General features: G+C 52.2%; 10 protein-coding genes across 10 annotated transcripts; 7 read left to right on the top strand and 3 right to left on the bottom strand.

Annotated features, from left to right (window-relative positions):
• Positions 1–1213: 1213 nt before the first annotated feature.
• On the bottom strand, positions 1214–3661 carry PFLUO_LOCUS7227 (uncharacterized protein; the record flags this gene model as incomplete). The annotated part of the gene is made up of 7 exons (XM_073784848.1): positions 1214–1821; positions 1883–2208; positions 2384–2515; positions 2573–3170; positions 3254–3383; positions 3436–3588; positions 3635–3661. The coding sequence occupies 7 exons, from the start codon at positions 3659–3661 to the stop codon at positions 1214–1216; spliced, it is 1974 nt and encodes a 657-aa protein (XP_073641262.1).
• A 748-nt stretch (positions 3662–4409) lies between these two features.
• On the top strand, positions 4410–5982 carry PFLUO_LOCUS7228 (uncharacterized protein; the record flags this gene model as incomplete). The annotated part of the gene is made up of 5 exons (XM_073784849.1): positions 4410–5004; positions 5056–5261; positions 5311–5438; positions 5489–5790; positions 5840–5982. The coding sequence occupies 5 exons, from the start codon at positions 4410–4412 to the stop codon at positions 5980–5982; spliced, it is 1374 nt and encodes a 457-aa protein (XP_073641263.1).
• Positions 5983–7331: 1349 nt separating this feature from the next.
• Positions 7332–8486, top strand: PFLUO_LOCUS7229 (uncharacterized protein; the record flags this gene model as incomplete). The annotated part of the gene is made up of 5 exons (XM_073784850.1): positions 7332–7340; positions 7369–7394; positions 7457–7889; positions 7942–8136; positions 8199–8486. The coding sequence occupies 5 exons, from the start codon at positions 7332–7334 to the stop codon at positions 8484–8486; spliced, it is 951 nt and encodes a 316-aa protein (XP_073641264.1).
• Positions 8487–9146: 660 nt separating this feature from the next.
• PFLUO_LOCUS7230 (Arf guanine nucleotide exchange factor sbh1) lies at positions 9147–9739 on the top strand (the record flags this gene model as incomplete). Its single annotated transcript, XM_073784851.1, has 3 exons — positions 9147–9149; positions 9279–9627; positions 9705–9739. 3 exons carry the CDS (start codon positions 9147–9149, stop codon positions 9737–9739), a joined length of 387 nt encoding a protein of 128 aa, XP_073641265.1.
• A 1286-nt stretch (positions 9740–11025) lies between these two features.
• On the top strand, positions 11026–13414 carry PFLUO_LOCUS7231 (urea active transporter; the record flags this gene model as incomplete). The annotated part of the gene is made up of 5 exons (XM_073784852.1): positions 11026–11144; positions 11200–11372; positions 11428–11934; positions 12144–12762; positions 12814–13414. The coding sequence occupies 5 exons, from the start codon at positions 11026–11028 to the stop codon at positions 13412–13414; spliced, it is 2019 nt and encodes a 672-aa protein (XP_073641266.1).
• Positions 13415–13817: 403 nt separating this feature from the next.
• PFLUO_LOCUS7232 (uncharacterized protein) lies at positions 13818–14121 on the bottom strand (the record flags this gene model as incomplete). Its single annotated transcript, XM_073784853.1, has 2 exons — positions 13818–14001; positions 14063–14121. The coding sequence occupies 2 exons, from the start codon at positions 14119–14121 to the stop codon at positions 13818–13820; spliced, it is 243 nt and encodes an 80-aa protein (XP_073641267.1).
• A 955-nt stretch (positions 14122–15076) lies between these two features.
• Positions 15077–16715, bottom strand: PFLUO_LOCUS7233 (uncharacterized protein; the record flags this gene model as incomplete). The annotated part of the gene is made up of 6 exons (XM_073784854.1): positions 15077–15219; positions 15284–15958; positions 16018–16115; positions 16185–16360; positions 16423–16466; positions 16709–16715. The coding sequence occupies 6 exons, from the start codon at positions 16713–16715 to the stop codon at positions 15077–15079; spliced, it is 1143 nt and encodes a 380-aa protein (XP_073641268.1).
• A 3357-nt stretch (positions 16716–20072) lies between these two features.
• On the top strand, positions 20073–22945 carry PFLUO_LOCUS7234 (Multiple RNA-binding domain-containing protein 1; the record flags this gene model as incomplete). Its single annotated transcript, XM_073784856.1, has 4 exons — positions 20073–20300; positions 20399–21145; positions 21403–21675; positions 21728–22945. The coding sequence occupies 4 exons, from the start codon at positions 20073–20075 to the stop codon at positions 22943–22945; spliced, it is 2466 nt and encodes an 821-aa protein (XP_073641269.1).
• Positions 22946–23963: 1018 nt separating this feature from the next.
• On the top strand, positions 23964–26466 carry PFLUO_LOCUS7235 (uncharacterized protein; the record flags this gene model as incomplete). The annotated part of the gene is made up of 3 exons (XM_073784857.1): positions 23964–24405; positions 24471–24647; positions 24698–26466. The coding sequence occupies 3 exons, from the start codon at positions 23964–23966 to the stop codon at positions 26464–26466; spliced, it is 2388 nt and encodes a 795-aa protein (XP_073641270.1).
• Positions 26467–26897: 431 nt separating this feature from the next.
• PFLUO_LOCUS7236 (D-xylose reductase) lies at positions 26898–27976 on the top strand (the record flags this gene model as incomplete). Its single annotated transcript, XM_073784858.1, has 3 exons — positions 26898–27042; positions 27104–27891; positions 27950–27976. 3 exons carry the CDS (start codon positions 26898–26900, stop codon positions 27974–27976), a joined length of 960 nt encoding a protein of 319 aa, XP_073641271.1.
• Between the last annotated feature and the right edge of the window lie 3 nt (positions 27977–27979).

A 27979-nucleotide genomic window follows, 5' to 3' on the forward strand; every position in this document is an offset into this window, starting at 1 on the left:
GGTGTACTACGATGATTTTTTTCCGTTACGACTTCCAGCGGACGGATTCTGGACCATTCACGTCGAGTGTTTACTTCTCACTATTCCGTGCCATTATGCGTAGCATATAGTAGTAGTAAATCTTCTTCGACATGGATTCTTTGTTCTGGATAAACCTGAGATATCTAGCCCATCAAGTCTAGGAACGTAAAGTATTTTGTCCGTTCCATCCCACCTATCGCCGTCCACCCAACACCAATTCCACACAGGACGACCTAGACGGACCTGAGGGAATATGGCCGGCAGCCCTGCCCATTAGCAGAGTTACCAGAAAAGGCAGATCTTTCCAGAACCGCCCCGGTCATGTACCTGGGCACGGAAAAGAAGAGAGAACACACTGACCTGAAGGGAAAAAAAGGTGAAGCGCCATCCCCACCCGAATAATCGGAATCGAATGATACCAATTCCCCCATCCTGAAAGATCAAGACGGAGGAACAAGAGGTATGCTGCGTATTGCACTAAAGTGGCATCACACACAATCTTCGCACCGACTCTCCCATGGGGTTTGAAATCCCCCGATGTTTCTGATGCCGAGTGCAGGTGTGCCATGGCCCGTTAAAGCCATGGTTTTTGTCTCACACCAGGCCCTCACGGGCAGCACCGGCCCCTGGTTCAGAACCAGGAGCGGGTTGGGTGGATGAAGATTCCTCCGAATTTCTCATTTGCAGGGGTTCTCGGGGACTGAGTGCCAGGACTCAGACCCCGAGGACAGTGGACAATTCATCCGGCTGTCGTGTGTAGCAAAGAAACGCAGCATTGGTGGGGATGGCGCTTGAGAAAAAGAAGAGAAAAGAAAGCGAGTCAAATAGTGGGAAAATCCTATGGTGCGTCGATGGATCACGTGGGCTAAGATTAGTCATTCTATGTAGCTATCAAACTGCTTGGTCCTCGCCAGTTGAAGAGTATAAAGTTGGAGGCTATTACCGGACTTACTGAGAATATAGAATATATCTGTGAAAATTCACTGGCCTAATCTATCGGGCACGGCAGGTATGCGGTCAGGGTTCAACATAGCGGTTGGCTATTCGACACTGTTCTTCCGCGCTTTAATAGCTTAAATCGCTTTAATCTGCTGATTACCTCAATCTATCACGGGGACATATTGGAAACACGACTGGGAATCTTCTATATGGTCTGTAAAAATAGAGCAGTCTTACTTTATATATTTTCAGATCAAAGGGTGGCCTTGCCACCCGGCCGTCGACCTATCTCCTCAAATGCCCGAACAACATACCGTCTGCCGTTGGCCACAACCTTACCCCCCGCCCCCCGCCATGCCCCCTTAGCCTCACCCTCAAACCCAGCTGCCATTGAAGGCAAGGTACCCGCAGCACCGCCAACCACATATTTCGCATTCCACCCAGCAGCACTCCACTCTTCCCTTCGAATACAAACATCAGCCCCGGACTTCCTAACTTCCCATTCACCAGAAGGAGTTTTCCGCCGGGAATGAACCTGTGTCTGCTGTAGCGCCAGATAGATGCCCCAGATCCGACCCAGGAACGTCTTCGTCACCGTAAACTCTCCCTCCTTCCCAACTAGGTCGTCGTCGTCCGACTCCAATACCCAGGAAATGCCCCCATGCGCACCTTCAGGACCATCCCTAAATGGCAGCTCCCGCCATATCTCCTCGTATTCGGTTGGTGGTGCACCGGGAACATCAGGCCGAGGCATAACGCCTGTTTCGAGGTCGTCGCCGTTCGGCAATGGGACAAACGTCCCGCAGTCGGCGCTGCTAAACTCGCCATGAGAATCTAGCTCATGTGTAAATGCGACTCGCACTGGAATTGGTCAATTCTGATTTTTTTTTTAATATTTGGGATTATATGATGAATGACTTACTTGGCTCCTGACTCTCGATGATTCGCTGGCCCGCAATGGCCCAGTCGATGCCGCCTGTTTGCTTGTCCACGCGCAAATCCAGATACCAATCTTTCACAGACATGACGATTGTATCTGTTGTCTCGTGGGCTGACTCAGGGAGCCAGCGGATGGAGATGCGGGTCGAAAAGCGGCATTCCGTCTTGGTGGATACTTGGTTGGCCATGGTGGTGAAGTAGGGGTTCTCTTGGGTCGTTCTGTTATTCTCCTGGTCTTGAGAGCGGAGAGGCGCCCCCTTATGATATCGGGGATTGAACAGGTACCGGGTAGAGTTGTCAATTCGAGAGCTAGTTATAGTGGTTGTAACGAAGACAGATCCGGAATGTCCAGGAGAAACTCTTTATCAGTTGTTCCCCGCTCGGCTGGTCGTTTCCCCTCATAGGAGCAACGTCGTCTGTTCAACCACTCATTATTATTCTATTTACTAAATTACTCTAGATTGGACTGAAAATAAGCTTGCACATCTGCCCCTTCGGTCTCGCGGAGATAATCTGCTCATGGATTTCCATCGACGCCGTCATATCCGGAGCCACCGTGGTCTGGAAACGCGAATACACTTCACGAAGAAGTATTTTCATTTCCACCAGCGCGAGACTAAAATACAAAACAACTATTAGCGTGGAATTATTCGTCAGTAAGAATAAGTCTCACTTCTTCCCTGTGCACCCGCGACCCCCAGCAGCAAACGCAAAAAAGAGCCTATTCCGGTCCGCCGCACCCTCCGCCTCAAGCCATCGATCCGGATAGAAACGGTTCGGATCCGGAAACACCTCCTCATTTAAACGGTGCACGGTATAGGGCTGGCAACTGACAATTGTATGAGATGGAAAGAAATACCCGCCAATCACCCGGCCGCCGTCAGGCACATAGCGAGGCAGCGACATAGGGATAGGCGGAGAGCAGCGCAGCGCTTCTTTGATAATCGCATCGAGATAGACAAGGCTATCCAGTGTTGCATTCGCTGGCGCAGAGACAATCTCATCTTGCAGCCGGCGCTGGAACGCGAAATTATGTGGCCGTGACAGTTCCCACAGGAGGAAGCATAGCCCGTCGCCGGTCGTGTCAATGCCGGCTGCCATGTGGTCCTTGCATTCTGCGGCTGCTTGCATGAGCTCGAGACCGGATTCTTTGCGTGTTAGTTTCTCCATGAGTGTGTATGGTTCCAGGTTTGGTTGGGAGGCCATGTCTATCACGTATTGGTCTGCTATGGGCGAGGCGCCCGGCCGGATTGCTCTTGGGAAATATGGCGCTAGCTGTGGGAGGTAGTACTCCAGTAGGTTTTGTGATTTTGTGTTTAGATATGTTGGTTGCTGCAAGATAAGCGGAACTTACGCTGAAGGCTTTGATGATATGTCATCTCTTGCATCACTTCGAAGTCCTTGGGGGTATCAAGAGATTTAAGTCCTCGGGGACTGAACATAAAATGTGTGACGCAGTCTAGGGCATAGCAGTGGAGGAGAGCCTGAATGCAATCAGTATATTAGATTCCTATTCCCATGCGTGCCAGGACATACATAGACATCAACACTCTTCTGGCCAGCCTCAGCACATCTAGATACAAAGGACTTGGCGCATTCGTTGATTTCCCCGAGGGGCTTCTCCTTCATGATATTGGTCATGGCATATCGCTCCGCAAAGAGTCGCTTTCTCTTGCTATGCTGCAGATTCTGTCAGTGAATGAATGCATTGCCATCTCGATAGCAATTAGCTAACCTCATCCTTGAACAGTGTCGAGAACATTGTCCTGCCAAAGTCCCTAAGTAGCTGCCTCAAGAATTACTAGCAGAAGTCTTACTTGATTCGAAATTGCCGAAAGAGATCATAGAACTCGGTCTTATCATACCCGCTTCCTCCAGAGGAATAGATCTCCTTGATAGCCTCGAGGCTCGTGAAGGATACTTCGCTCGGAGCCAGTCGGACGACAGGCCCGTAGACTTGATGTAGCCGATGGATGGATTGGCGACGATTCGCTGTGAACTCTTGATACTTGATCCATAGACTGGTGAACCGGGTATACCATGGCCCGGGTATTTTGGATAATGGAGAGAATTCTCGGATCAAGACATAGAAAAGGAAGAGAAGGACACCTGCCCACACTGACAACATACTTAGAGAAGGGATCTTCCAGCCAGTAGATACAAGTAGCCAGATAAAGTTTGAATTTTCTCAGGGCGAAAGAAGAGGTAATCACTCTCCGAATAATCTAAACCATGGCCATGTTTGTACAAGACTGGATTGCAATTGTGATAAGCGGTTCAATTGTTGACAGTCGATCCGCGTGGTATCTCGTGCGGGGAAAGGCACTTGGCCCCGATTAGGCAAGCTGAGGAGATGGTTCGGGTCAGTGCAGCTGTAGGGTTAGAGCTTATCTGCCATCACGACTACACGATTGGAGATAAGTCCGTACCGTAGAGTCATGAAGTCACCAACTATATAAAGACCGTAGACATAGTTTATAATTTGCTAAGTTGAATACTAGTCCACAAATATGCCCCCCAAAGAAAAAGCGGACGTAATCGCAGCGTCAGCAACAGCCGCCGAGACAGGCGAGCTGAAGCTCGTTCGACTTGCTCCCTCGGGACTCCCACTCTCGCCAACAATAACGAGCGACCCCCTGGATCCGCTGAACTGGTCTCTCGTCCAGAAATATACATGTATCCTCCTCGTCTGTTTTGCTTACTGCCTCCTCACCTATTTCACGACGGCGTCTGTCCCCGCTTTCTCCGAGCTCGAGGTGCAGTTCCATACCACTTATACAAAAGTGAACTGGACCTTCGCGGTGCCATGCCTTGGCTTAGCAATGGGTCCCTTGCTCACCTCGTCTCTGGCGGAGACTTATGGACGCCGCCCGGTGTTGATTGGGAGCACGGTCATCTCTGTCATTGCGAGTGGGTGCACCTCGTTGAAGGGCACTTCGCTATCGGGGTATATGGCTGCCCGGTTTTTCCAGGGTGTGGGCGCTGGGCCGTCTGCTAATATCGGCCTCGCAATTATCAATGACCTGTCCTTTGAACATGAGAGAGGGTTTCGCGTAGGACTTTGGGCTATGTCGGCTAATATTGGGACTGTGCTTGGAGCTGTGGGTATGTATTTCTTGTTTTCAGGGTTGATATTGAGTTTCTAATGGTGTCCAGTGGGTGGCTTCCTGGCGTCCGTCTCGCAATACTGGATTAGTTACCATGTCACCATCTTGTTTGTGGTCCTGTTGGTCTGCGAATGCCTGTTTTTACCGGAGACTCACTACCCGCGAGCTGCGATGCTCGAGCGAGAAGGCCGAGGAAGCCAGTCAGAGGAGATGGAAGCCGATGACTTGAAGAGGACCAAGCAGCTGGGATATTTGGTAAATCCCCAGATATTGTTCTGGGCATGCTTCTCTAACCCGGCCACAGCACTTTCATCCAATCGCTGGAGTGAGACACCCGAAGTTCTGGGATGCTATCCTCGAGTTCTGCCGACTGTGGACATACCCAACGATTTCCATCAGCGTGTGCTCCTACGTCCTTTTCCAATATTGGTGGTAGGTGAACAAGTCCCCAGATGAGGCCACAGGCTCATGCCACGATCTAGGATCTGTTCCATCATGACCATGGAGCCATTGGCATATGAGACCAAACGGGTGCAAGTCCAAGGACTACTGTTCATCGGCCTCATTGTCGGTCTGGTCTTCGCCGAGGTCTTCTGCTCGGGGAGTCTGAGCGACTGGCTTGTCGCCCGGCTAGCACGCCGCAATAATGCCCAGCGGGAACCCGAGATGAGACTGTGGTTAGGATATCCCGCCGCAGTCGTGTCATCGGTCGGGCTCATCGTTTGGGGCAACTCCGTTGAGCGAGGCTGGCACTGGATGACGGGCGAAGTGGCATTTTTCCTCTGTAAGCGTCGGTCCATACTGGACACCCTCCCTTTCTGATCGTTCCCTAGATGCCCTTGGGACGCAGGTCGGGAATACGGTCTTGTCCACGTACATTGTGGACAATTATCCCGAGTTCGCCATGGAAATCATCATGTTCTATTCGGTGGTGATCAATGTGAGTGCAAACATGGGGTTGTTCGAGACGGGGTGATTGACCATATGCCTGGAACAGATGTCGGCCTTTATCAATCCGTGGTTCATCAGCATCTGGGTTGAGAACTCTGGTAATCCACCGCTCTTGATTGGCGGAGAAGGCTTTTCTAACTGGGGATTTCTAGGCTGGACTTGGACCTTCTCGGCACAAGCGATTGTTTGCACCTGCGGCCTGATCCCGGTGTACGTACTGCTGCATCGATACGGCGGTCGAATGCGAAAACCGCTCTATCTGGTGGCCGTGTCGACCTGACAGTCAATTCCTCTCCGGAGTGGATCGCACATTCTCCTCGGTCGTTGCCCTCAGCCACCCAGCCACCGCCACGGATGTTGACCCCGATCGCCCTCGCCCGGAATGTTTCAGCGTGTGGCAGCCACAGGACGGAAAAGGTCTGGGCCCTGGCTCGAAAGCCTCCCAGAGTGTCACATAAATTGAGCTGGAGAAAAGTAATACTGCGTGTCTAAGATCGTGATCATAATGTAAGCAGGCAACCGCAATAGTGGTTCCCGAACATTCTGGGCCCGCGGATGGCGTACCTGTGCCTGTCGCCCATCGATGGGTCGACCCACCAGGAACCAGGCGTGCAAGGTTTGACGATGGAGAGAGAGAATGAGAGTTAAGTCTAGACATACACCGTAGGTAGTAGCTGTGCGACCCGCCCGACTGTGGAATGCCCAACCCCGGACAGACGGCCCCTTGTCTTCTTCCTCCTTCGCCTCCCCCAAAAGCCCAAACGGTGCTTCCTCCTCTCTCCTTCCCTTCCCCCCCACCCGTCACTCGTTCTTTTCAGGAGGCCAACGCCATCCCTCCTGCATCCATCCATCCATCCGCCTTACCGACCGATCAACACCACACCACCCCGTCTCTTGGCACAAACAAGAAGGGAAGAAGAAATTTCCCGATCGCCCATCGCTCGCTCATCTCGGCTGGTTCGAGAGCTCTTCGCCTAGTTCGATGCCACTCCGGGCTGACTCCTGATCCTTTCCCGACCAACGCACCCGCGAAGCCGTCCACCGTCCACTAAGCCTCCGGACGGTTCAACCGTCACCGTCCAGCCTGGTCGCAGTGACGACCCCTCCTTTTTGATCTACGAGTCGACGAAACCACCGTCAGGTGGTCAATACCAACACAGTGTCTCTCCCTCCAAGTCACCGCGTGGTGCCACCGACCTCGTCGGTGGGCCACTTCGCCAAGATTCCGTCTCACGGGTCGCACGCCTCCCTCTGGGAGGGGGGTTCATTCGACCCTTCCTTTCGGCAAGATTCGGACGTGTTTATTGCTAGGGAAGCGCATACGACTGTGCAGCCCAAGTCCACTACCCGGAAATGCTACCTACCGAATACGCAATGGACCTGGTCCTTCGCGATCGTGACGCTCATCCAGACCATCGTCACTCTCGGACTCCAATGGTATGTCCAGCTTCCGGCTTTTTTGAGAGGGGGTTCTCTCCGATCACTAACGATACCTCTAGCTACATCTTTGCGAACTTCCAGATCCAACTTCATTACGGCGATGCCCCGGCTGCCAAAACAATCCCCACTTTCCTGGCTCTGTACAGTTTCGGATTCATCTACGAGTTGGTGCTGGTATATGACGCCCTTCGCATGAAGAATACCATTCAGGTCATTGGACTATGCGCCTGCAACGTTGGACTTCTCATCTACGGCGCCGTGCAGGTGCGGCAGATCCACAACGCCGCCGGCGTCTTGGTTGATAACGGCGCTACCAACGATCGTGTCTGGGGAGAAACGGAGCCTTTTCTGATCATCATTCCATGCATCGTGGCATTGGGAACCATCCTAATGACATTTGTTGCATGGAAGCTGTATGATGAATTCGCTTGGACGATCTACAAGCATATCAGCGCGGACCTGCGCATGAAACGTCGCTACCTCACCTACCAGGTTAGTTCCGACGGTACTGTGCTTAGGAAAAGTTCTGACCAACATCCTGTAGATCTACATCGCTCTGCTCAAGTTCGATTTCTTCTTCTTTCTCGGATTTACCGTACAATTTCTCGTCGTGGTGTCGGCCAATCTCGATGCTGAGTTCATCCTGACCATCATTGCCATCCCGGTGACTATCATCATCTTGGCATGTGCTGCACTGTTTGTCCGACGCGAAAGCATGTTTGGTATGGTCGTCATCATTGTAAGTCCCCGTACCTTGGCTCCAACCCATCTGAACTTGGATCCTAACCACATTGTTTGCAGCTGCTCTTTTTCGCAGCCATGGCATATTTCTGCTTCAAGCTTTATCGAATGTATTCCCCCGCAACCTTCACCCAGTATTTACCGGCTCGGCCCTCGATGACCTTCTTCGCTGTCATCACGCTCATGCTGATTGTCATCACCATCATCAATGCCTGCATCTGCGCCAACAACTTCAACCGTGGTCTCCGGCCACACATCAACAAGAAGAAGACACCCGAGGAGGAAAAGACGACGGAACTATCGTCTAACATTGGAGGCGCCGCTGCGTCTCGGATGATGATCGACTGATTCCTGATTCCTCGAACTAGCGAGATTTGATGGTCAAAAAATAGCGTGGTGATATTTTTGTTTCTTTTAGTTTACATAGTTGATATCCCCCCCGGCGTTTGAAATTAGGAGCGTCACGTCTTATTTTCCCTTTTTCTTTTGTGATATGAGTTCTCTTTGTATGAACAGCTTGGACATTGAGCCTGTATTTTGGTATGATACCTCCCCCTGCGTCGGAGCTGTGGCGCTTTTTGGGTGTGTGTGTGTGTGTGTGTGTGTGTGTGTGTGTGTGTGTGTGTGTGTGTGTGTGTGTGTTGCAGTCTAAGTGACTGGTCGAAATTTACGAAGAATTTGTTCTGCCGTGTTACTCTATATCTCTCTGAAATATCGTTCATGGGAGCGAATTTACCCAAAGACCTAAATTCCAAGTATTGTCCACAACATTTTAGAGTGGACAGGATTGTCTGAAGAGAGCAGAGAGGACGCTGGCCGAAGTGGTCCAATCTGGAGAAGGGAAGGTCACGTGGGTGCGAAGCTAGCGGATCCGCGATCGTGGCCTCTTGTCACTCTCCGCAACCTCCTTTCCTCTTTTGTCCGGACATCCTCTCCCTTCTCTTTCTTTTCCCCAGCGCACGGCATTTCTTTTCTCAACCCCAATCCCTTCTAATCCCATCACTCGCAATGGTAAGTTTCTCTATTCTCAGCAGCCAATGCCTCACCCGGATAGACACCCAGTCCGCTGTGTCTTTTCCCATCGAAGGGTCTTGTGCTGTCAGTCAATGGCATTGCAAAATTGACACACAATCTCTCTAGGCTTCCCCTCGCCCTGCTTCCCCTCTCACCTCCGGCGCCGAGTCAGGCCCTGACGCCAAGTCCCCTGGCTCCGGCTCCGGTGCTGCCGCCACCGGCTCGTCCGTCAGCCGTCCTTCGTCGCCGACACCTCCCGGTGGTCCTCGCGCCGCTATGCGCCGTCGCGCGGCTGCGGACCACAAGGAGACGCTGCGGAATGTTCGCCCCAGCTCGACTCGCTCCGCTGGCGCGGGTGGTTCGTCCGGCACGATGCTGAAGCTGTACACCGATGAGAGCCCCGGTCTGCGCGTCGACCCCGTTGTCGTCCTGGTGCTGAGCCTGGGTTTCATTTTCTCTGTCGTTGGTCTGCACGGTAAGCTTTTTTTTTCTTCTTCTTATCATTGGAGTGTGGTTTCTCGATCGATCGAAGCTGATATCTCTCTTCCACAGTCATCGCCAAGATCACCCGCAAGTTCTCCTCGTGAGCGTGTTGCGTCGGCCTTGATACGTAGTTGCTCCTCGACACGGGCTGTGTGAAGCCATCTTCGACTCTCTCTCCATCTCTCCCTCCTGCGAATCCCTTCTTTCTCCTATACCCCGTGACTTCCGGTCATTTCCCTTGATCCGAGTGGTGGCGCTGGAACCCTCCTGTCCTGGCATGGTTCCGTTTCTTTTTTTTTTTCTCTCTTATGGCATGTGTGTGGGGGCGTTGCAAAAAGACCGCCGTTGGAGACCTGTCCGCTGCATAGGTCGATCTGGCATCATTTTTTCTCGTGTGGAAGCTTGACGACGTCGACTGCTGAGGGGGGATGTTCTGTAGATCAGACTACCGATTGTGCTCGTTGGAACGAGCAACGGTTGACTGAACGAGAATTGACCACCGAGGGTGGGCTGTGTTGTCGGATGTCTGTACAATATTTACCGGGTGAAGGTGAAACGTGCTGCATTGAACCATTCGGGACCAGAGTCTTCTGCTGGTGCTCTTTGTAGGACCGTATTCGATCAATCGATCCGATCTGCTCGTTGTATTGACATGCGTAATGGAGCTAACCAATCCGTCTCTGGTGTAAACCCAACCGACAAATGCCAGTGAATCACGAACATGTCCCGTCCGCTATCGGGGATCCTTCCACCAGGTCCGTAGCATGACACAGCATCACGCAAGGCCTGCCAGGTTATCGCTCCGTCTGGAACAGTCAGCAAGCCCTTCTCCGCCGAAATGAGGATCGGAACCGGCTTATCTCGCCGGGGTCCAGCCAGCCAATCACCACCGCCCAGCGATCTACAGACCTGATAAGGCCGCTCGACGCGCTCCCTGCCCACCAACGCACCGCTGGGAATCCTCCACGCGGAGAGATCCGGTCGGCCGCTCTTGCTCGTGTGCCTGCCGGCCACGCCTGTTCCATATCACCTATTACGAGAACCTATGCTCCACCGTCTGGCCCCTTATCGCCCAATCTCCGTATCTTTATCTCAACCTACCCCAGGACGAACCATGCCGTGCCCCGGATCGTGCGAACTCGGAGCGGGTGGCAGGATAATTGCCGGCCCTGGTGTTAATGTAGCTCGTATATATTTAGTTCGTGGTGCCTGTTGTTGGTTTCATTAGTATCCATATCTATACAAACTGCGTTTCGCGGTCGTACTTTGCACTCGACATCAGCCCCTTGATTTGCCGCTACATACTTGACCGACAGCTTCTGTACTATTGACAAAGCCCATACTGAAGTGCGCACACCATCTGGCCGTATCCATTGACTCCACAGCAGCTATGTCTGGGGAGGTCCAGTTCGTGGCGCCCCTCTCCCAGGCGTTCGGCTATGGCATTATCCTGGGACTCGGCTTTGCGTTTGCGCTGCTGATGATTTTCATTACCTGGGCTTTGAAACGGTAAGTGTTTTCCAATTTGCCGGTGTGAACCTCCACTGACATTCTCTTGTAATAGCTACCAGTATGAAGTCCAAACCTCTGAGATGTTCACCACTGCCGGACGATCCGTCAAGTCGGGGTTGGTCGCGGCCGCTGTGGTGAGCAGCTGGACCTGGGCGGCGACTCTGCTGCAGTCGTCGGCCGTGGCGTACAAGTACGGCATCTCGGGCCCGTTCTTCTATGCATCAGGTTGGTCTCCCACATCCGAGAATCAACGGATTGGGCTAACTGTTCCGTGTAAAAGGTGCAACCGTTCAGATCCTCCTCTTCGCAACCCTGGCTATTGAACTAAAACGGCGAGCCCCCAATGCGCACACCTTCCTCGAAGTTATCCGCGCCCGCTACGGAACAACCGTCCACGTCGTCTTCATCGTCTTCTGCCTGATGACCAACATCCTCGTCACAGCAATGCTACTCACGGGTGGTTCAGCCGTAATGACAGCCCTGACAGGCGTGAACACCGCCGCGGCCTGTTTCTTGCTTCCCATCGGCGTCGTGCTGTATACTCTGTTCGGAGGGATCAAGGCGACCTTCATCACGGATTATATGCACACCGTTGTGATCTTGGTCGTGATCTTCCTCTTCGCGTTTTCGGCGTACGCGACTAATGCTAACCTCGGGTCGCCGGGCAAAATGTATGATGCCTTGGTTTCGGCTGCGAAGAGGCATCCTGTGGAAGGGAATGCAGAGGGGAGTTATCTGACGATGCGCTCGAAGGAGGGTGGGATTTTCTGGGTGATCAACTTGATCGGTAAGAGGCGCTACGGCTATCTGCTCTGATCTTTACTGACTGATGATGGCAATGTAGGAAACTTTGGGTTCGTTGAATGTCCTCATCTATGACGGCTTTATACTAACGTAGTTGACCCAGCACTGTTTTCCTTGACAATGGATACTATAACAAAGGTATCTAGTAGCCATTCCTTGCTCTCGTCCTTTCCCTAATTGACATGATTATAGCCATCGCTGCAAGTCCCGTCCACGCATTCCCCGGCTATGTCATCGGCGGTCTCTGCTGGTTTGCGATTCCCTGGCTCTGCGCCAGCACAATGGGAATCTCCGCGCTGGCCCTAGAAGGAACCCAGCGCATCAGCCCCGACGATGTGACTGCAGGTCTCGTGCTCCCCTTCGCCGCCGTCAAGCTCCTCGGCTACAGCGGCGCGGTAGCCACGACGCTCATGATCTTCATGGCCGTGACCTCCGCTTTCTCGGCGCAGCTGATCGCCGTCTCCTCCATCGTGACATACGACATCTACCAAGCATACATCGAACCTGCAGCCAAGGGCAAGAAGCTGGTGTGGATCTCGCACATGTCTTGTATTGTTTATTCAATTATTATGGCTGGCTTTGCGACTGGCCTTGCCTATGCTGGTATCGGGATGGGGTATCTCTACCTGCTAATGGGTGTTATCATTTCATCTGCTGTCTTCCCGGGAGCTATGACTCTCCTCTGGAAGGGACAGAATTGGATTGCGGCTGCTGCCTCGCCGCCACTGGGATTGGCCGTGTCTCTCATCGCGTGGCTGGTCACTGCAAAGAAGGAGTACGGTGTCTTGACGGTCACTAGTACCGGATCCAAGTGAGCCTTTTGCTTCTACCATCCTCGACGTCGACTAACATGAAGATATAGTTACCCCATGCTAGCCGGCAACGTCGCCGCCCTCCTCAGCCCCGTGGTCTTCGTGCCAATCCTAACCTACGCCTTCGGCACCCAAAACTACAACTACGAATCCATGCGCGCAATCCGCAAAGTTGACGACACCGAAGTCGCCGCCGCCGCACACGTAGATCCAGAGCTCGTCCCCGGCGAAACCGACCCCATCCAACCGAGCACCGAGAAAGAAGAGGAAGCGCGCAAACTCGACCGCGCAGCACTGTACTCTCGCACGCTGACTGTGTTCATGACCTTTGCCTTTCTGATCCTCTGGCCCATCCCCATGTACGGCACGTCGTACGTCTTCAGCAAGAAGTTCTTTACGGGATGGGTTGTTGTCGGTCTGATTTGGTTGTTCTGTACACTTTGTGGGGTTGTTATCTTCCCGCTTTATGAGGGCAGAGAGAGTATTATACGTACTGCCCGGCTTATGACCTTGGACCTGATGGGTAGGAAGCCGATGGCTGTTTATCGGGGTCGGAAGGCTGAGGGGGACGCTTCAAGGTCTGGTGTTGTGACGCCGACGGAGAAAGTTGGCGATGATAAAGCCAAGGAGGCTTCGGTGGTGTCTCCTTGAGGCTTTGCTGTCTTGTCGGAGGACGGACTCTTCTGGGTGTTGCGATTATTCTGTTCTTGTCCTTTGCGTCTTCCTATACCCCGCCATACCTAGAGTCCTGTTTACCTAATGATACCACTTTTCGTACGAATTGAAGCTTGAATAGCTTTGTGACGCCATAGGGAATATTGATTCCGATAAAAGTATAAGAGAACGCCGTCGACAGAGAAGGAATCCGACCCTTGAAGATAGGCAGAGAACCCGAGTTTGCATCTGCACGCCCACTTCTTTCCGTTCAACCGCTCAAGCCACCCAGTTGTCTTCGGACTCCTTGCCACATCAAACCAAGGAAGCATAGAAAATAGGAACAAGTAAAACAACCCCGCAGTCATCCTCCCACAAGAACCCACACTTCGACCATTATCTATACATACTGATCGGCTGTTTTCTGTGGCTGTTCAGACTGCAGCTTCTGATCAGGAGCCCCTTGCGGGGGCCCTTGCTGCTGCGGTTGCCACCCTCCAGAGGCATAAGCCTGTGGAGGCGGTTGCGGGCCATAGTTCATTCCCTGAGGGGGCCGTGTTTCGGGAGTAATGTCAGGCCGGTCGCTGGTATGGAAATTAGTTCACCAACATAAAAAGCTCGATGGGCAAAAAAAAATTAACCTACCGCAGGTCTTGTGTGAATCGGCAGGTGTGGCAAGTCACCTCCTGCAAGGGGATCAACATCAGAGACTTACGTCAAAGGAGGTTGAGGGTTTACCTTGTATTTGTGTATGGCAAGCGGAAGGATAGGCTGAGGTATGGGTTAATGACCTTAGTATTCCATGGTGAGTTGGCTTGAATTGAGGAAGCTTACCACAAAGCAGAGGGTAAACCAAGGCCTGCGAGAGAAGTTAGCTTGTCCAGTTCGATAGTTGACCGTGGGGGGCGCCGAAATAAATACATACCATCGGCTGACGCAGTGACCATTCCAGTGCTGGCCTGGAAGAACAAGTTTGATTAGCGGGCGATTGGAAGGTGGGCTGGAAGCTTCAAAGAGAGCTTCCAGCCAACTAGGCCACAGCAACATGAGAATCACTCACAATTGTAGCAATAGGCACGTACGTGCTCATAGCCCTCCAGCATGGAGGTAAACTCTGGATGCGATCATGTCAGTTGTTGTGGTCGCCAGTTCAGTAGAGAGGAGCTAGATATAAAGTGGATGGGGTGGATGGCTTCATTATTCAGGAACGGGAAGGGTAGGTCCACTTGCAGCCGAATCCAGGAACAAGGCCAGTCGGGACAGGCACACTCACCGTGCATGCCAAACGTGATACAGATAGCCATGATGAAGTCGGGTGCAATAGCAAGAAGAAGACCAGTTGGCCGGAGATGAAGAAAGACCGAAGATCAAGGCAGCGGCATTGCGCTTGTGGCGAGGCAGCTTGGCGGGCACGTGATTCTCTGTCCAACTTTAACTCAGTCGATTGTGGATGCCTGATGCTGCCTGAAGATTTACTGAAATACGATTGGCTGGGTGACAACTACAGGATGCTTTCGGTCAGGTCATCTTCGAGGAGGAGTAGGTTCTGTATGCTAGGGTTGGCGCAGGAGCGATTTGAAAGCTAGCCCTTTTTGGATGAATAGATCCTGCAATTGATGTATACAAGGTCATGCATCACATAGCATCCAATTCACATCATCAAATTGCCCCGTCGTTGCGTAGTTCTGCAATTTTGTCAGAAGATAATCCCAGCTCTTGCAACACCTCGTCTGTGTGTTGTCCCAGCGATGGTGGACCTTGCCGGATTGATGGTTTTGACCCGCTGAACTTGACCGGCATACCTGCGTTTCATATGATCAGCAAACGCGAGATACTGTCATGTCCGATGGTTAGCAAAAGACATACCTAGAACCTTAATTTTCCCCGATACTGCTGCATCCTGTCCAACGTCTTCTACCATCCTTCTCGCTAGAGCCTGCGGATGCGAAAATACTTTTTCTAGGGTATTGATAGGACCATAAGGCATCCCACTTCCTTCGAAAGCCTTTTCCCATTCTTCAGTTGTCCCTAACACAAAGGACTCACTCAGAATGCGCTTCAGATCCTTTCGATTCTGGACTCTGGAATTATTGTCTAGGAACCGAGGGTCGTTTGCCAGATCCTCGTGTCCTAAGCGTAGACACAGGTTTTTGAATTGCCTGTTATTGACCGCACCAATGACAAAATACGAGTCTTTCGTTTTGAATGCATCGTAAGGCACAATAGTGGGGTGCTCTGTTCCCCATCTTTGCGCTTCTTTGGCAAGGTTCATCCAAGACATCCCTACATTCGCAAGGATCGAGATCGTGGTTTCGAAGAGTGAGGTATCGATCTTCTGTCCCGAGCCGGTCTTTTCACGTGCAAGCAATGCAGACGTAATTGCGCCATGGAGATATAGTCCCGTACACATATCCATTAAGCCAACGCCTGGTTTGGTGGGAGGGCCGTCTGCTTCGCCGGTGATATGGAGCAAACCACCTTCGGCCGCTCCAATCACATCGTATCCTGCACGCTGGGCATAGGGACCGTCTGCACCGTAACCTGAAAGTAACGGCAACCTATTAGAGTCCCAGAAAACTTCAAAGAGTGTGACGACAAACCCGATATACTAGCCAGAATAATAGACGGGTTGATGCTTTTCAGAATATCATATCCGAGGCCCATCTGATCTAATTTTCCAGGAATGAAATTTTCCACCCTAGTACCAATGGTATAATGTCAGGCAACCATGACAGAGTACTGCCTCATGGGCTGTCACACAACTCACACGACGTCTGCCTGGCGTGCTAACTCCAAGACGAGGTTTTTCCCTTTCCCATTCTTCAGATTGACGGCAATTGAACGTTTGTTTCGATTAATGGCGTTGAAATAAAGTGAAGTTCCGGTAGCTTCAGGCTTCCAAATATTCTCCTCACCTGCCTCTCTCCAAAGGCGCGTGTCGTCCTGCATGCGACGTTAGAGATGGACGACTTCGATGGTGAGGTAAGAGATAAAGGTTAACATACTCCGCCTTGTGGATGCTCAACCTTAATTACATCTGCACCGTAATCTGCAAGGATTTGAGTGCAAAATGGTCCCTATCGAGGTCAGATACCCAGAAGCCGTCAATCCATATCGTTCGAGGGGTTCATACTGCAAGGACCCGTGTCAAGTCAAGAATTCTGACGCCTGCCAATGGGCCACTGGGAGTGATGCGCGAGGCACCTGTGTGGTTCCCGCGTGCAATGAGAGAGATGCGAGACCTAAAGACCGCGGATGGCGATGACGGACTGGGTAGGGTGCGAGTCAAACAGTTCATCTTGAAGTGAATTGTGGGCAATCCACTACTGTTGATTATATGAAATGAAATGAAGATGGAAAACGTCAGAACGTCAGAAAGAAGAGAAGGACCGGTCTATGCGATTTCTGCGGAACATTACTAGAAATACTAGTTTGTCCCTTCGAACTCTAGGACTCTTTTTAGACAGTGGAGTCTTTCCCCGCCGATTATTGTTATACACAAATCTGAAATGACAGCCCCTTTCAGTGCTCGAAAGTGGTGATATTAGCGAGGAGTTTAGAATCTCCCGGTAATTACCTATCTTCCATCGGTCATACGATGGCATTGCGATCAATAACAGATTTCCAGGGAGGCCTTCGGGCTTTTGCGCCGAAGATGCTCCACATTCGGAGAAAGCGGGGAGGGCATTCGGACCGCGGCACCGATGTCCGAACTAGAGTATCTTTTGGCTCCAATGAACAAGTGACGCACTCGGCATTCTCTCTTTAGATATATTCGGGTCAACCGTGGCTTAAGGTATTTAAAAAGACATTTTGGCAGAAGTAAACTGTGATTCAGGATCTCTGTTTGATCGAGATGGCATCTCTGGCGTGCAAATTTCCTGTTTGTCTCTCCCCCTCACCGGTGCGGGAAATGCATGACTTACTAAATCCTCCAAGTTGAGGGTGTCCAGCATACGGCCGGTGATAAGGCACCCGCTGAGATCATCTTCCAATCTCACCAGGTGTCTGCGGCATGTTCATGGCCATGCCCGTGCAATTGAGTACCTCCAGAACTACGATGCCGACTTGACCGATTCCCAGCGGACTGTCCGCGAAGCAATATCCAAGATTTGCAGTAACTACTCCGATGAATACTGGCTCAAGCAAGAGGAAAGCAAAAAGTTTCCCACCGAGCTGCACCAGGAGCTTGCTCAGCATGGTTGGCTCGGTATCTGCTTACCGCAAAAATATGGCGGATCCGAGCTGGGCATTGCTGAAGCCGCTATAATGATGCAAACCATTTCCGAGTCTGGTGGTGGAATGGCAGCTGCTTCGTCGGTGCATATGAATATCTTTGGTTTGGAACCTGTTGCTAAATTTGGCACAGAGGAGCAGAAAAAGCGCTGGCTTGAGCCCCTAATTGCTGGCTCGGAAAGGGCATGTTTCGGTGTCACTGAGCCAAATACTGGACTGGATACATTGAAGCTACAGTCTCAGGCTCGGAAAGAAGGGGACTATTATCACCTTTCGGGTCAGAAAATCTGGATCTCTACCGCCCAAAACGCGCAAAAGATCCTTATACTCGTTCGAACCACGGCTCTAGATCAAGTCCAAAAGCCGTCACAAGGTCTATCACTTTTCTATGCCGACCTTGATCCATCTGTCGTCGAAATCACAGAAATTCCCAAAATGGGACGTGCAGCAGTCGACACGAACACTCTTTTTTTCGACAATTGGCGGGTCCCGGCTAGTGATATGGTTGGAAAAGAAAATGAAGGATTCAAAATGATCATACATGGGATGAATGCTGAGCGTATTCTCATTGGTGCCGAGGCTCTAGGTCTTGGCTATGCAGCTTTGCGAAAAGCAGCTATCTACGCCGGCGATCGAACGGTTTTCGGGCGTGCCATTGGAAAAAATCAAGCTATTCAGCACCCTCTTGCAGAGAGTTGGATGAAACTGGAGGGGGCCCGCCTAATGACATACCATGCGGCTCGAATGTATGACGAAGGGTATGGTGGAGGGGAATACGCTAATACAGCAAAATATCTCGCAGCGGAGGCTGCCTTTGAGGCATGTGAAAGAGCTGTTATGGTACATGGAGGGATGGGATATGCAAAGGAGTATCATGTGGAAAGGTATCTCCGTGAAGTGTTCATCCCTAGGATCGCTCCAGTGAGTCGGGAGATGATATGTAACTATATTGGTGAACGAGTTTTGGGCTTGCCCAAGTCATATTGAGCCAAATTTCAGCTGTTGGGTTATTAGACATCCACTGGTAAGCAATGGCCATTGTGGAAGATTTCCCTCGTATCACGCTTTTTGTGACACCAAAGCATGCCCATTTTAAGTATCACAAGCGCAACAACAGCTGGTTCCTTCGCTAATTCAGAGTACTATTTCTCTAATGCCTTAGTTCTATATCTAAGAAACAAACTGGATGGACTAAACTCTTCGGGGTGCATTCGCGTGAGTGAATATGTTGAAGGAGGTTGGGCTCGTGCATCATTTATGTGCAAAGGCCAAATTGGGACCTCTACATCATCAGGTTGTACTGGCTTGGTTACAGTAAGCCGTGCTACACTAATTCCTAGAGACAGGTGCACAGGATTGCTGATCAAGGCATCGTTATACTGTATACAGAGGGACACGGCATTCCAAGGCAAAAGAGACAACTGGCCCGCAAACAGAAAGTGATCACACGAAGACAAGAAGATCGCTGAAGAAATCAGGGATTGTGCAGGATATGTTGATCCTAAAGTATTGCAAATAACAGATTTACTGGGTCTTGAAGAGGAGGATCGCACAGTGTCCGAGGTAGAAGTAGATGAAGTGCTTTGTCTCTGTTACGAATATCAGCATCTGTCCCGTGGGGTCCTCTATTGGAGATCATCTCACCGTGAGTGACGAAACTGCCAAAGTTCCGGCCGACAACACAGTGCCAGGTGGCTCCCTTCCGCGAATCGAACTAGATTAAGTATCAGCGCTGCGGGCGAGCGAGGGGGGTTCTGAGGGTGGCGGACTTCTTTCTTGATATATTGCGCAATGTCCTATTGAACGTCAGTCTTAATCCAGAATGTCTGGATATATGCACCCACCTTCTCAATGTGGTACTTCTCCATTGCCTCGATCGCTGTGGAAAATCAGTCACTGTTTTCTGATCGTGCGCGGGGGTGTGCATGGTCTCATACCGAGGGCAATCGCCTCTTGCTGCATATCTTCCGTCTAAAAATCTGAATGAGAGCCCGAACTTCTGGCCATTGTACTGTGTCTCTTACCATGTCGACGGACTTGATTTGCGCTGCGCACAATGTTTAGCAGGTGGAACCACCGTGGAGGGGCAGAACATACCCTCCATCTTGTCCTTCTTCTCTGAAGCCATGTTCGCAGCTGGAGACTAAATTTGATTGAGCGAGATGAAGAGGGTCAGAGGTGCGAGGTGCCGGTCGAATGTTTGGTGACAAGGCACAATAATTGCGCGGTGATGGGAGTCGCGTCACCAACAGTGGCTGACCGCCTTGACTAGTATTGCCGGGAATTTCCATTCCACTCACCGCCTGTCGGAGCCCGTTCTCACCGCCTGGGTCTGTCTACAAGAAAAAAAAAAAAAAGTTTTCCTCGTCGTTTTGCTTCTGCTCTTCTGAACCGGCATTCGGCTCCGAACTCCCTCAAAATGGAGAATACAAGGGTCTTCGTCAGTGGTCTGCCGCCATCCTGCTCGAATGATCAGCTGCGGCAGCATTTTTCAACCCGCTTCCAAGTCACGGATGCCCATGTCCTGCCGAAACGCCGCATGGGCTTCGTCGGCTTCAAAAGCCAGGAAGCTGCCAAACAAGCCGTGGACTATTTCAACAGGTCTTACATGAAGATGTCCAAGATCTCGGTAGACATCGCTCGTCCGGTACGTGAACACACACGGTGATTGATCGGCCTCATCCTCTCGCCGCCGCGCACGCTGACCGATCAAGGTGGTCTGGAGACTGACCCGTATCATTGTAGATTGATTCAAACCCAGTTGAGAAGGCTCATACAACACGGAAACATGATGCTGTTACCGATAACTCGGAAAACGGGCTCAAGCGCAAGAGGGATGCCGAGACCAAGTCACAGGACCCAAAGCTTCAGGAATACCTCTCGTTAATGCAGCATTCATCGAAGACCCGGACATGGGCGAATGATGATAACACGGCAAAGGCTTCGGAGGATCCTGTGCCTTCCACTAACCAGCCCGACGATGATGGTGTGGCCGAGGAGTTGCAGTCTCTACCAAAGAAAGCCAAGATCCAAGTGCCAGCTGCGCATCCTGAGCCCATTGTGGTCGACCAAAGTGGGGCAGACGAGAATAAGGATGAAGCAGAGCAAGAAGACTCGGCTCCAGGTGACGCTGAGCCGGTGTCAGATGCAGACTGGCTGCGGTCCAAAACGAGTCGTCTTTTGGGACTTCTGGATGAGGACGAACAGGCTGAATTCAATCAACCGAAAGTTGAAGAACGGGCCGACTCACCAGCAAGCAACCATGAGGAATCCCGCACTGCGGCAATTGAGACCATTGGGGCTCAACCCGCAACTAACGATAATTATGATGATGATAATGATGATGATGATGTAGCTCGAGCAACACCCGAGAAGGATCAGAATGTTGATCTCATTCATGATTCTGCTCGGTTATTTGTCAGAAACCTGGCTTACGATTTAACGGAGGTGGATCTTCAACCACTCTTTACACCATTTGGAAAGATCGAGGAGGTCAGTGTCTTATTTTTCTTTCATTGTTTCCCCATTGGACATGCTGGCATATACATATGATATATTTATCATATATATATGTCGGCAGAGTGCTCGTATGATGATTTTCCTGATAGGGACATCTGATGCAAAACGCATGTGATGTGAACAGGTCAAGATATTTTAGTAGATGCTCTTGTTTATCTGAAGAGCCACTCGTCCATTCTTTTATAGCACTTTTTTTTGTCATTGATCAAATGCTGACAGAATGAATACAGATCCACGTCGCTTTCGATACTCGCTCTACAACCAGCAAAGGCTTTGCTTACATTCAGTATGCCGACGCCGATGCAGCCGTGGAGGCCTATCGAAGTCTGGACGGCAAGCATTTCCAGGGTCGCCTTCTTCATATTCTGCCAGCTTCTGCCAAGAAAACATATAAGATTGACGAGTACGAGCTATCGAAGCTCCCCCTGAAAAAGCAGAAGCAAATCAGGCGCAAGATGGATGCAACCTCCTCCAACTTCAGTTGGAACTCACTTTATATGAATGTCAGTTCACGCGCTACACTGAACATATTCTATATACTGACTACCCTCTTAGGCAGATGCTGTCATGTCCTCCGTAGCCGACAGACTCGGTGTCTCCAAAGCAGACCTGCTAGACCCGACGTCGTCCGATGCCGCCGTCAAACAGGCACATGCTGAGACGCATGTTATCCAAGAGACGAAGGCCTACTTCGCATCTAACGGAGTCAACATCGATGCCTTTAAGGGCCGAGAACGTGGCAATACAGCAATCCTAGTGAAGAACTTTTCTTTCGGTGTGAAGATGGGAGAAATGAGAAAACTCTTTGAGCCCTATGGCCAGATTGTCCGACTACTGATGCCGCCCAGTGGTACCATTGCTATTGTGGAGTTTGGTCGGCCCGATGAAGCACAAAAGGCATTCAGGGGACTTGCTTATCGCAAGCTGGGTGATTCTATTCTTTTCCTGGAAAAAGCGCCTAAGAACCTGTTTGATCCCACCGTTATTCCGCAGGCAGTTGCTCCGGAGATTCGGGGCAGGTCTCAAGGATTCTCTACGGCGGACACCTTCGCAGCAGATGAGCCCGAGAGCTCGGTGGCAACTTCGACGCTGTTTGTCAAGAACTTGAACTTCTCCACAACAAACGAAATTTTCGTGGAGGCCTTCCGGCCGCTGGACGGCTTTATCACAGGCCGCATCAAGACCAAAACAGATCCCAAACGACCCGGGCAAACACTCAGTATGGGCTTTGGGTTTGTTGATTTCAGAACCAAGGCTCAAGCCGAGGCGGCTCTTGCCGCCATGAATGGCTACAAGTTGGAGCAACATGAGCTTGTCATCCGTGCATCGCACAAGGGCATGGATGCTGCGGAAGAGCGGCGTCGCGAGGATACCGCCAAGAAGATGGCCGCCCGACGGACGAAGATCATCATCAAGAACTTGCCGTTCCAAGCTACCAAAAAGGACATTTGGTCACTCTTCGGAGCCTATGGCCAACTGCGGTCTGTGCGGGTTCCCAAGAAATTCGACCGGACGGCGCGTGGATTTGGATTTGCTGATTTTGTAAGCGCCCGGGAGGCGGAAAATGCCATGGACGCGTTGAAAAACACGCATCTCCTGGGCCGGAGATTGGTGCTGGAATTCGCGAGCGAGGAGGCCGTCGATCCCGAGGAGGAGATCGCAAAGATCGAGAAGAAGGTAGGGGAGCAGGTGGACAGGGTCAAGCTCCAGCAGCTTACGGGCGCGGGAAGGAAGAAATTTACCGTAGGGGCCCAGGAGGACGAGGAGGCATGAAGGCTGGTTGGTCCCTTTCTTTCTTTCCAGGTCTTTCGGCCCTCCAGGGATCAATGGGTGGCCATGGATTGGTCAAAAAACTATCCCTTGCATTGCAGTGGAGAGCAATGGAGGACACAAAGAGTCTACTACTGTACGCAAAAGAGATACCCCGAACACGTTCCTGCAGCTGTCAGTGTGCTGCAAGTCGATCCTCGTGCGCTAAATCTCCCCGTCCAAGTAACCTAACCCTACATCGTACCAACCAACGTGCGCTACATCCACCCTTTGTACACTCCACGAGCCTGGATTGCAGGGTCAACAGAGCCAGACCCTCCAGACCCTCCAGACCCTCCAGGTTGACATTCCAGCTACCAATGTTGTGAGGTTTTTTCTCTCTCCAACATTCTTCAGCGCCCGCGAATGGCAATGTTGTTGGATGAGCAACATTCCTGCTCGTCCGCAACTACCACCGATCAGTGGCAATTGTCGTCGATGGACGGGCACCCAAAATCTCCGGCTGACTGCTCACTGGATCGTGCTGCTCTGCATCCCTTGCATTTGGGAGCACCGTCCTTTCCATCAAGCCCTTTCTTGACTCCTGATTTGCTGCGGCAAGGACGGAGAGGCGGCCGTCCTTTGCTCTCTGGCCCCATCAACGCGTGAACCGGCGACCTGCCCAGGAGTATGGAGATGGCGTTCGAGGGACGGCAGGCGACAAACAGCCTGGCGTAGCAATGCTGCTACTATAATCACGTCCCACCCTCCCCCTCCATCCTCCCTTTAGGGCCAAGAGTTATGGTAGTCCCTATAAACACCATCTTGCTCGCTCTCACATTCTCTTTCCCAGTTTCTTACATTCTCTTCCCGACTATCTTGCGTTCTTGGGTCGGCAGTGTGTTGTGACTGCGCTGCGTTCCTTTGCCCAGGCAGTAAGCATTTGGCCCGGTGTGCCACACTCTCTCACATCTCTCCAATCCTTCATTGGAATCCGTCATTCTTTTCGAGAGAATAGCACGCTGGGTGCCTGCTGCCTCCAATGGCTGCTGACTGGCAGCCCGACTGCCTCGTGCCTCAGAACCAGCCGTCCCTGGAGCCCGCTGTCGGTGCTCATTCGGATCGTGCTCTCCAGAATACCTCTGGGAATGTCCAGTCCTACTCGGATAGCCTGGCACACAACGATCCCACCAGTCATGAAGAACAACTCCAGCAGTTGGGCTACAAATATCCTCATGCTCACCATGTCGCCCCTCCTCACGGTCTGCAAGGCCCCAACATGCACCAGCAGGCCGTAGCAGCCAGGCTGCATGCCCGAAAGCTACGACGACTTCACTCCGTTGGTCCCAATGTAGCGGCTCGACGTGCAAGAAGCTACCTCAAGTCCCAAAAGTACCTGGAATACAGGGCACGCCCTCGTCGGGACACCGGCAAGGATGGAGAAGCCGTATGGTCGGATGAATTGGAAGACGCATTCCAGCAGGGTAAGATTTTCTCTCCTGTTGAAAAAACAACGACAACAGCAAGATGCTAAAAATTGTATATACAGCCCTCGAAGCGAACCCTCCCATGGGCCGGAGAAAGTGGTCCGAACGGGGCAAGTCTTATGGTCGAAACGAGCTCATTGCGGAGTATATATTCAAATTGACCGGCAAGAGAAGAACCCGGAAGCAGGTCTCCAGCCATCTGCAGGTGCTCGACTCGTTCTTGAAGGGCGACCCGGACTGTGAGTATATGAAAACCTATCTTCAACAATTGACTGACGTGGACTGGTAGGGGAACGCCTGGTACGTGAAGCCTCCGCTGAGCGGTCGAATGGACATGCCCAGGCCAATGGCCCGAAATGGCGTACCTCAATGGAGCACCCATCGGTATCCAACCCCTATGGGGGCCATGCTCACCCCGGCTATCTGGATCATATGAGATCGATGCAGTCATATGGGGATCTTACCTCGTCTCACTACAGCATGGGTCATAGTATGCAGGACGCAGGAACGCATGGTATCCACGGCTTCAGTTTTGACATGTGGGTGAGTGCTCCTCAGCAGGCCAACCGCATTGATAAAGCCCTTCATGCGTACACCCGTCTCCAAGGAGACTCGCACCATCCCGTGGCACCGCCCATGCCTCTCGAAACTGTTTCGGGATGGAGGGCCTCATTTCCTCATCTGTCTTCAATGGTCGATGATATCAATGGTCCATTGGACTGCGATATCATCATGCTGGAGGTCAATCTCCAACTCATGAGCGACTTTCCTCCGGCGAGGTCGCGCCTGGGTATCCAGTTGGATCTGGACTTCGGGCATCCTACTGCGGGAGATGTCTTGATGGTCAGCCAGATGGAAAACTGGACATGTAGCACGCACATCTACGATGATGGCCGGAGGCTCCTGGAGACATACCACGATCTTCCCAAAACCCAGTCGACCAAGATCAAGCCGCTCTTCGAGTCGTCCTGGTGGGCTAAGGTCTTCACAGAGTTGACGCAGGATAAGCGTATCGCAGAAGATTCGGGCAACCCTGAGGCCGCCCATGCCGCCGAGGAGCGTACTCGGCGATTCCTGCGGTCATTGACTGCGGTGCAAGAGCTTCGCGCCGTTTCACCCAATTCTCGACGCATGGCCAATCACCCGGGCCACCATGGCGAGGAAAGCAAGCGGATGGCCGTTTTGGTCTGGAAGTTCCGTCAAACTCGGCCCAATGAAGTAGGCACCACGACCTGGAGACGTCTGATCCCACCGCCGGACCGCACATCGACCAACAGCCCGCTGCCCGCGTCTGGGGTGGACCTCCCGCCTCTTTCCCTGGATTCTATTCTTCTCAACAAGCCTTCCCAGGGCGTCTACCAGACGCCGCAGTCTCAGGAACTGATGCACCACCAGAGCCAGTCCCAGTCTCAATGGCCCATGTACTCGGGTCAGGACAACATGACCCACATGTTTAATTCATCGGGACATCTTGATTTTATGAAGTCCGAAGATGGACTCGGCGACAAGACCTCCGGGTCCTCCGTCCTCGATTCTTTCCCCACGAGTCTCGCTCCCGAGACCTCCCAACCCACCAGTCTCAGCGTCTCCAGCGGCGGGCCCGTGATGCTGAACATGCACGATCTGCCACTCTCCCACTCCGGTCTCGGTGGATACGGGATGGGTCCAGACGGGTCGCAGTACGTGCCCTCGCAGCAGCATAGCGTCGGCGTGCACGACAGCAGCAACCACATGCTGAACGGCTTCTTTGCGCCCAACACGCAGTCCCTGGACGATCTCAGCCACGGCCAATCGTCGTGGGGCACCCACTCAGGCCAGATGGCCAGCGATGTCGGCGGCGGCAACTACCACCATCATCACCTCCAGTTCCATGCGCCGGAGCAACAACCATCCTCGCGGGACTCACAGCAACATTTCGACGGCCTCATGCCGGGTGACGACCTGATGGACAAAATCGTCGGACGCATGTCGAATCCCGGGCCGGGTATGCATGCTCACGGGGCAGGCCCCGACCATGCCGGTAATGGCTACGGAGAGAACGCGGTGGATGCTGTCTAGGAAATATTCCCAACGGATAAGATCTTTATTGGTAATGATAATTATGTACTACTGTGTCTCGAAAACTCATGTACGCTCACATGATATGAATTGTTTATTTATTTATTCGGGGTCTGGGGAAGGATGTGGCGTCGGACAGGACCAAGATGATTTCTGGAAAATAATAATAGTTACGATCCTCTTCTTGCATTCTTCTCCGAAGGGCCCGGGGTAAATCAGCGGCGAGATTCCATAGAACGAATTTAGCCGTGTATTTTACCGGCCGCTAGTCATGTACACTTCTCGCATTTAGCCTGGACCATGAGCTGTGTGGCGCCGTGTAAATGTGAATTTAAGAGCAGACACTCGTCCCTCGCTTGTTGCGGTTCCGGTCAGATTTCCTCTTTTTTTTCTCTCTCTTCTTGTCACGTACTCCCCCCCTCTCTCTCACAATGGTTGCTCCTACCGTCACGCTGAACAGCGGCTTCGAAATGCCCCTCGTGGGCTTCGGCCTGTGGAAGGTCAACAATGACACTTGCGCCGACCAGATCTACAATGCCATTAAGGCCGGTTACCGCTGTTTCGACGGTGCCTGCGGTGAGTCTCCTTTCATAGTATCTAAATAGTGTCTCCCCCAAATTCTGACCCACCCGGCCAGACTACGGCAACGAGGTGGAAGCCGGACAGGGCGTGGCACGCGCCATCAAAGACGGCCTAGTCAAGCGCGAGGAGCTGTTCATCGTGTCGAAGCTGTGGAACAGCTTTCACGATGGCGACAAGGTCGGACCGATCTGCCGCAAGCAGCTAGCCGACTGGGGCGTGGACTACTTCGATCTGTACATCGTGCATTTCCCCATTGCGCTCAAGTACGTCGACCCGGCGGTGCGCTATCCCCCGGGCTGGATGTCCGCCGACGACAAGCTGGAGCTCAGCACGGCCAGCATCCGCGAGACCTGGACCGCCATGGAGTCGCTGGTCGACCAGAAGCTGGCCCACAGCATCGGCGTCAGCAACTTCAGCGCCCAGCTGCTGATGGATCTGCTGCGGTATGCGCGTGTCCGCCCGGCTACCCTGCAGATCGAGCACCACCCCTACCTGACCCAGAAGCGTCTGGTCGACTATGCGCAGAAGGAGGGCCTGACTGTCACGGCGTACTCGTCGTTCGGCCCGCTCAGCTTCCTCGAGCTGAACTTGAAGGATGCGCAGGATACGCCGCTGCTGTTTGAGCACGCCGCTGTCACTGCTATTGCGCAGAAGCACGGCCGCACCCCGGCGCAGGTGCTGCTGCGCTGGGCTACGCAGCGCAAGATTGCCGTCATCCCCAAGAGCAACAACCCGACTCGTCTGGCGCAGAACCTCCAGGTCACCGACTTTGAGCTGGATGCTGCCGAGATTGATTCGATCAGTGCTCTGGATAAGGGTCTGCGCTTCAATGACCCCCTTGCTGTGAGTTTTCCGCCTCTCTTTTCTATCAAGTTGAAGTAGATACTGACGATCGACATAGTACGGCCTCTATGTCCCAATTTTCTAGATG

This window comes from Penicillium psychrofluorescens (genome assembly GCF_964197705.1).
Source record: "Penicillium psychrofluorescens genome assembly, chromosome: 4".
In the NCBI taxonomy this organism is placed as follows: domain Eukaryota; kingdom Fungi; phylum Ascomycota; class Eurotiomycetes; order Eurotiales; family Aspergillaceae; genus Penicillium; species Penicillium psychrofluorescens.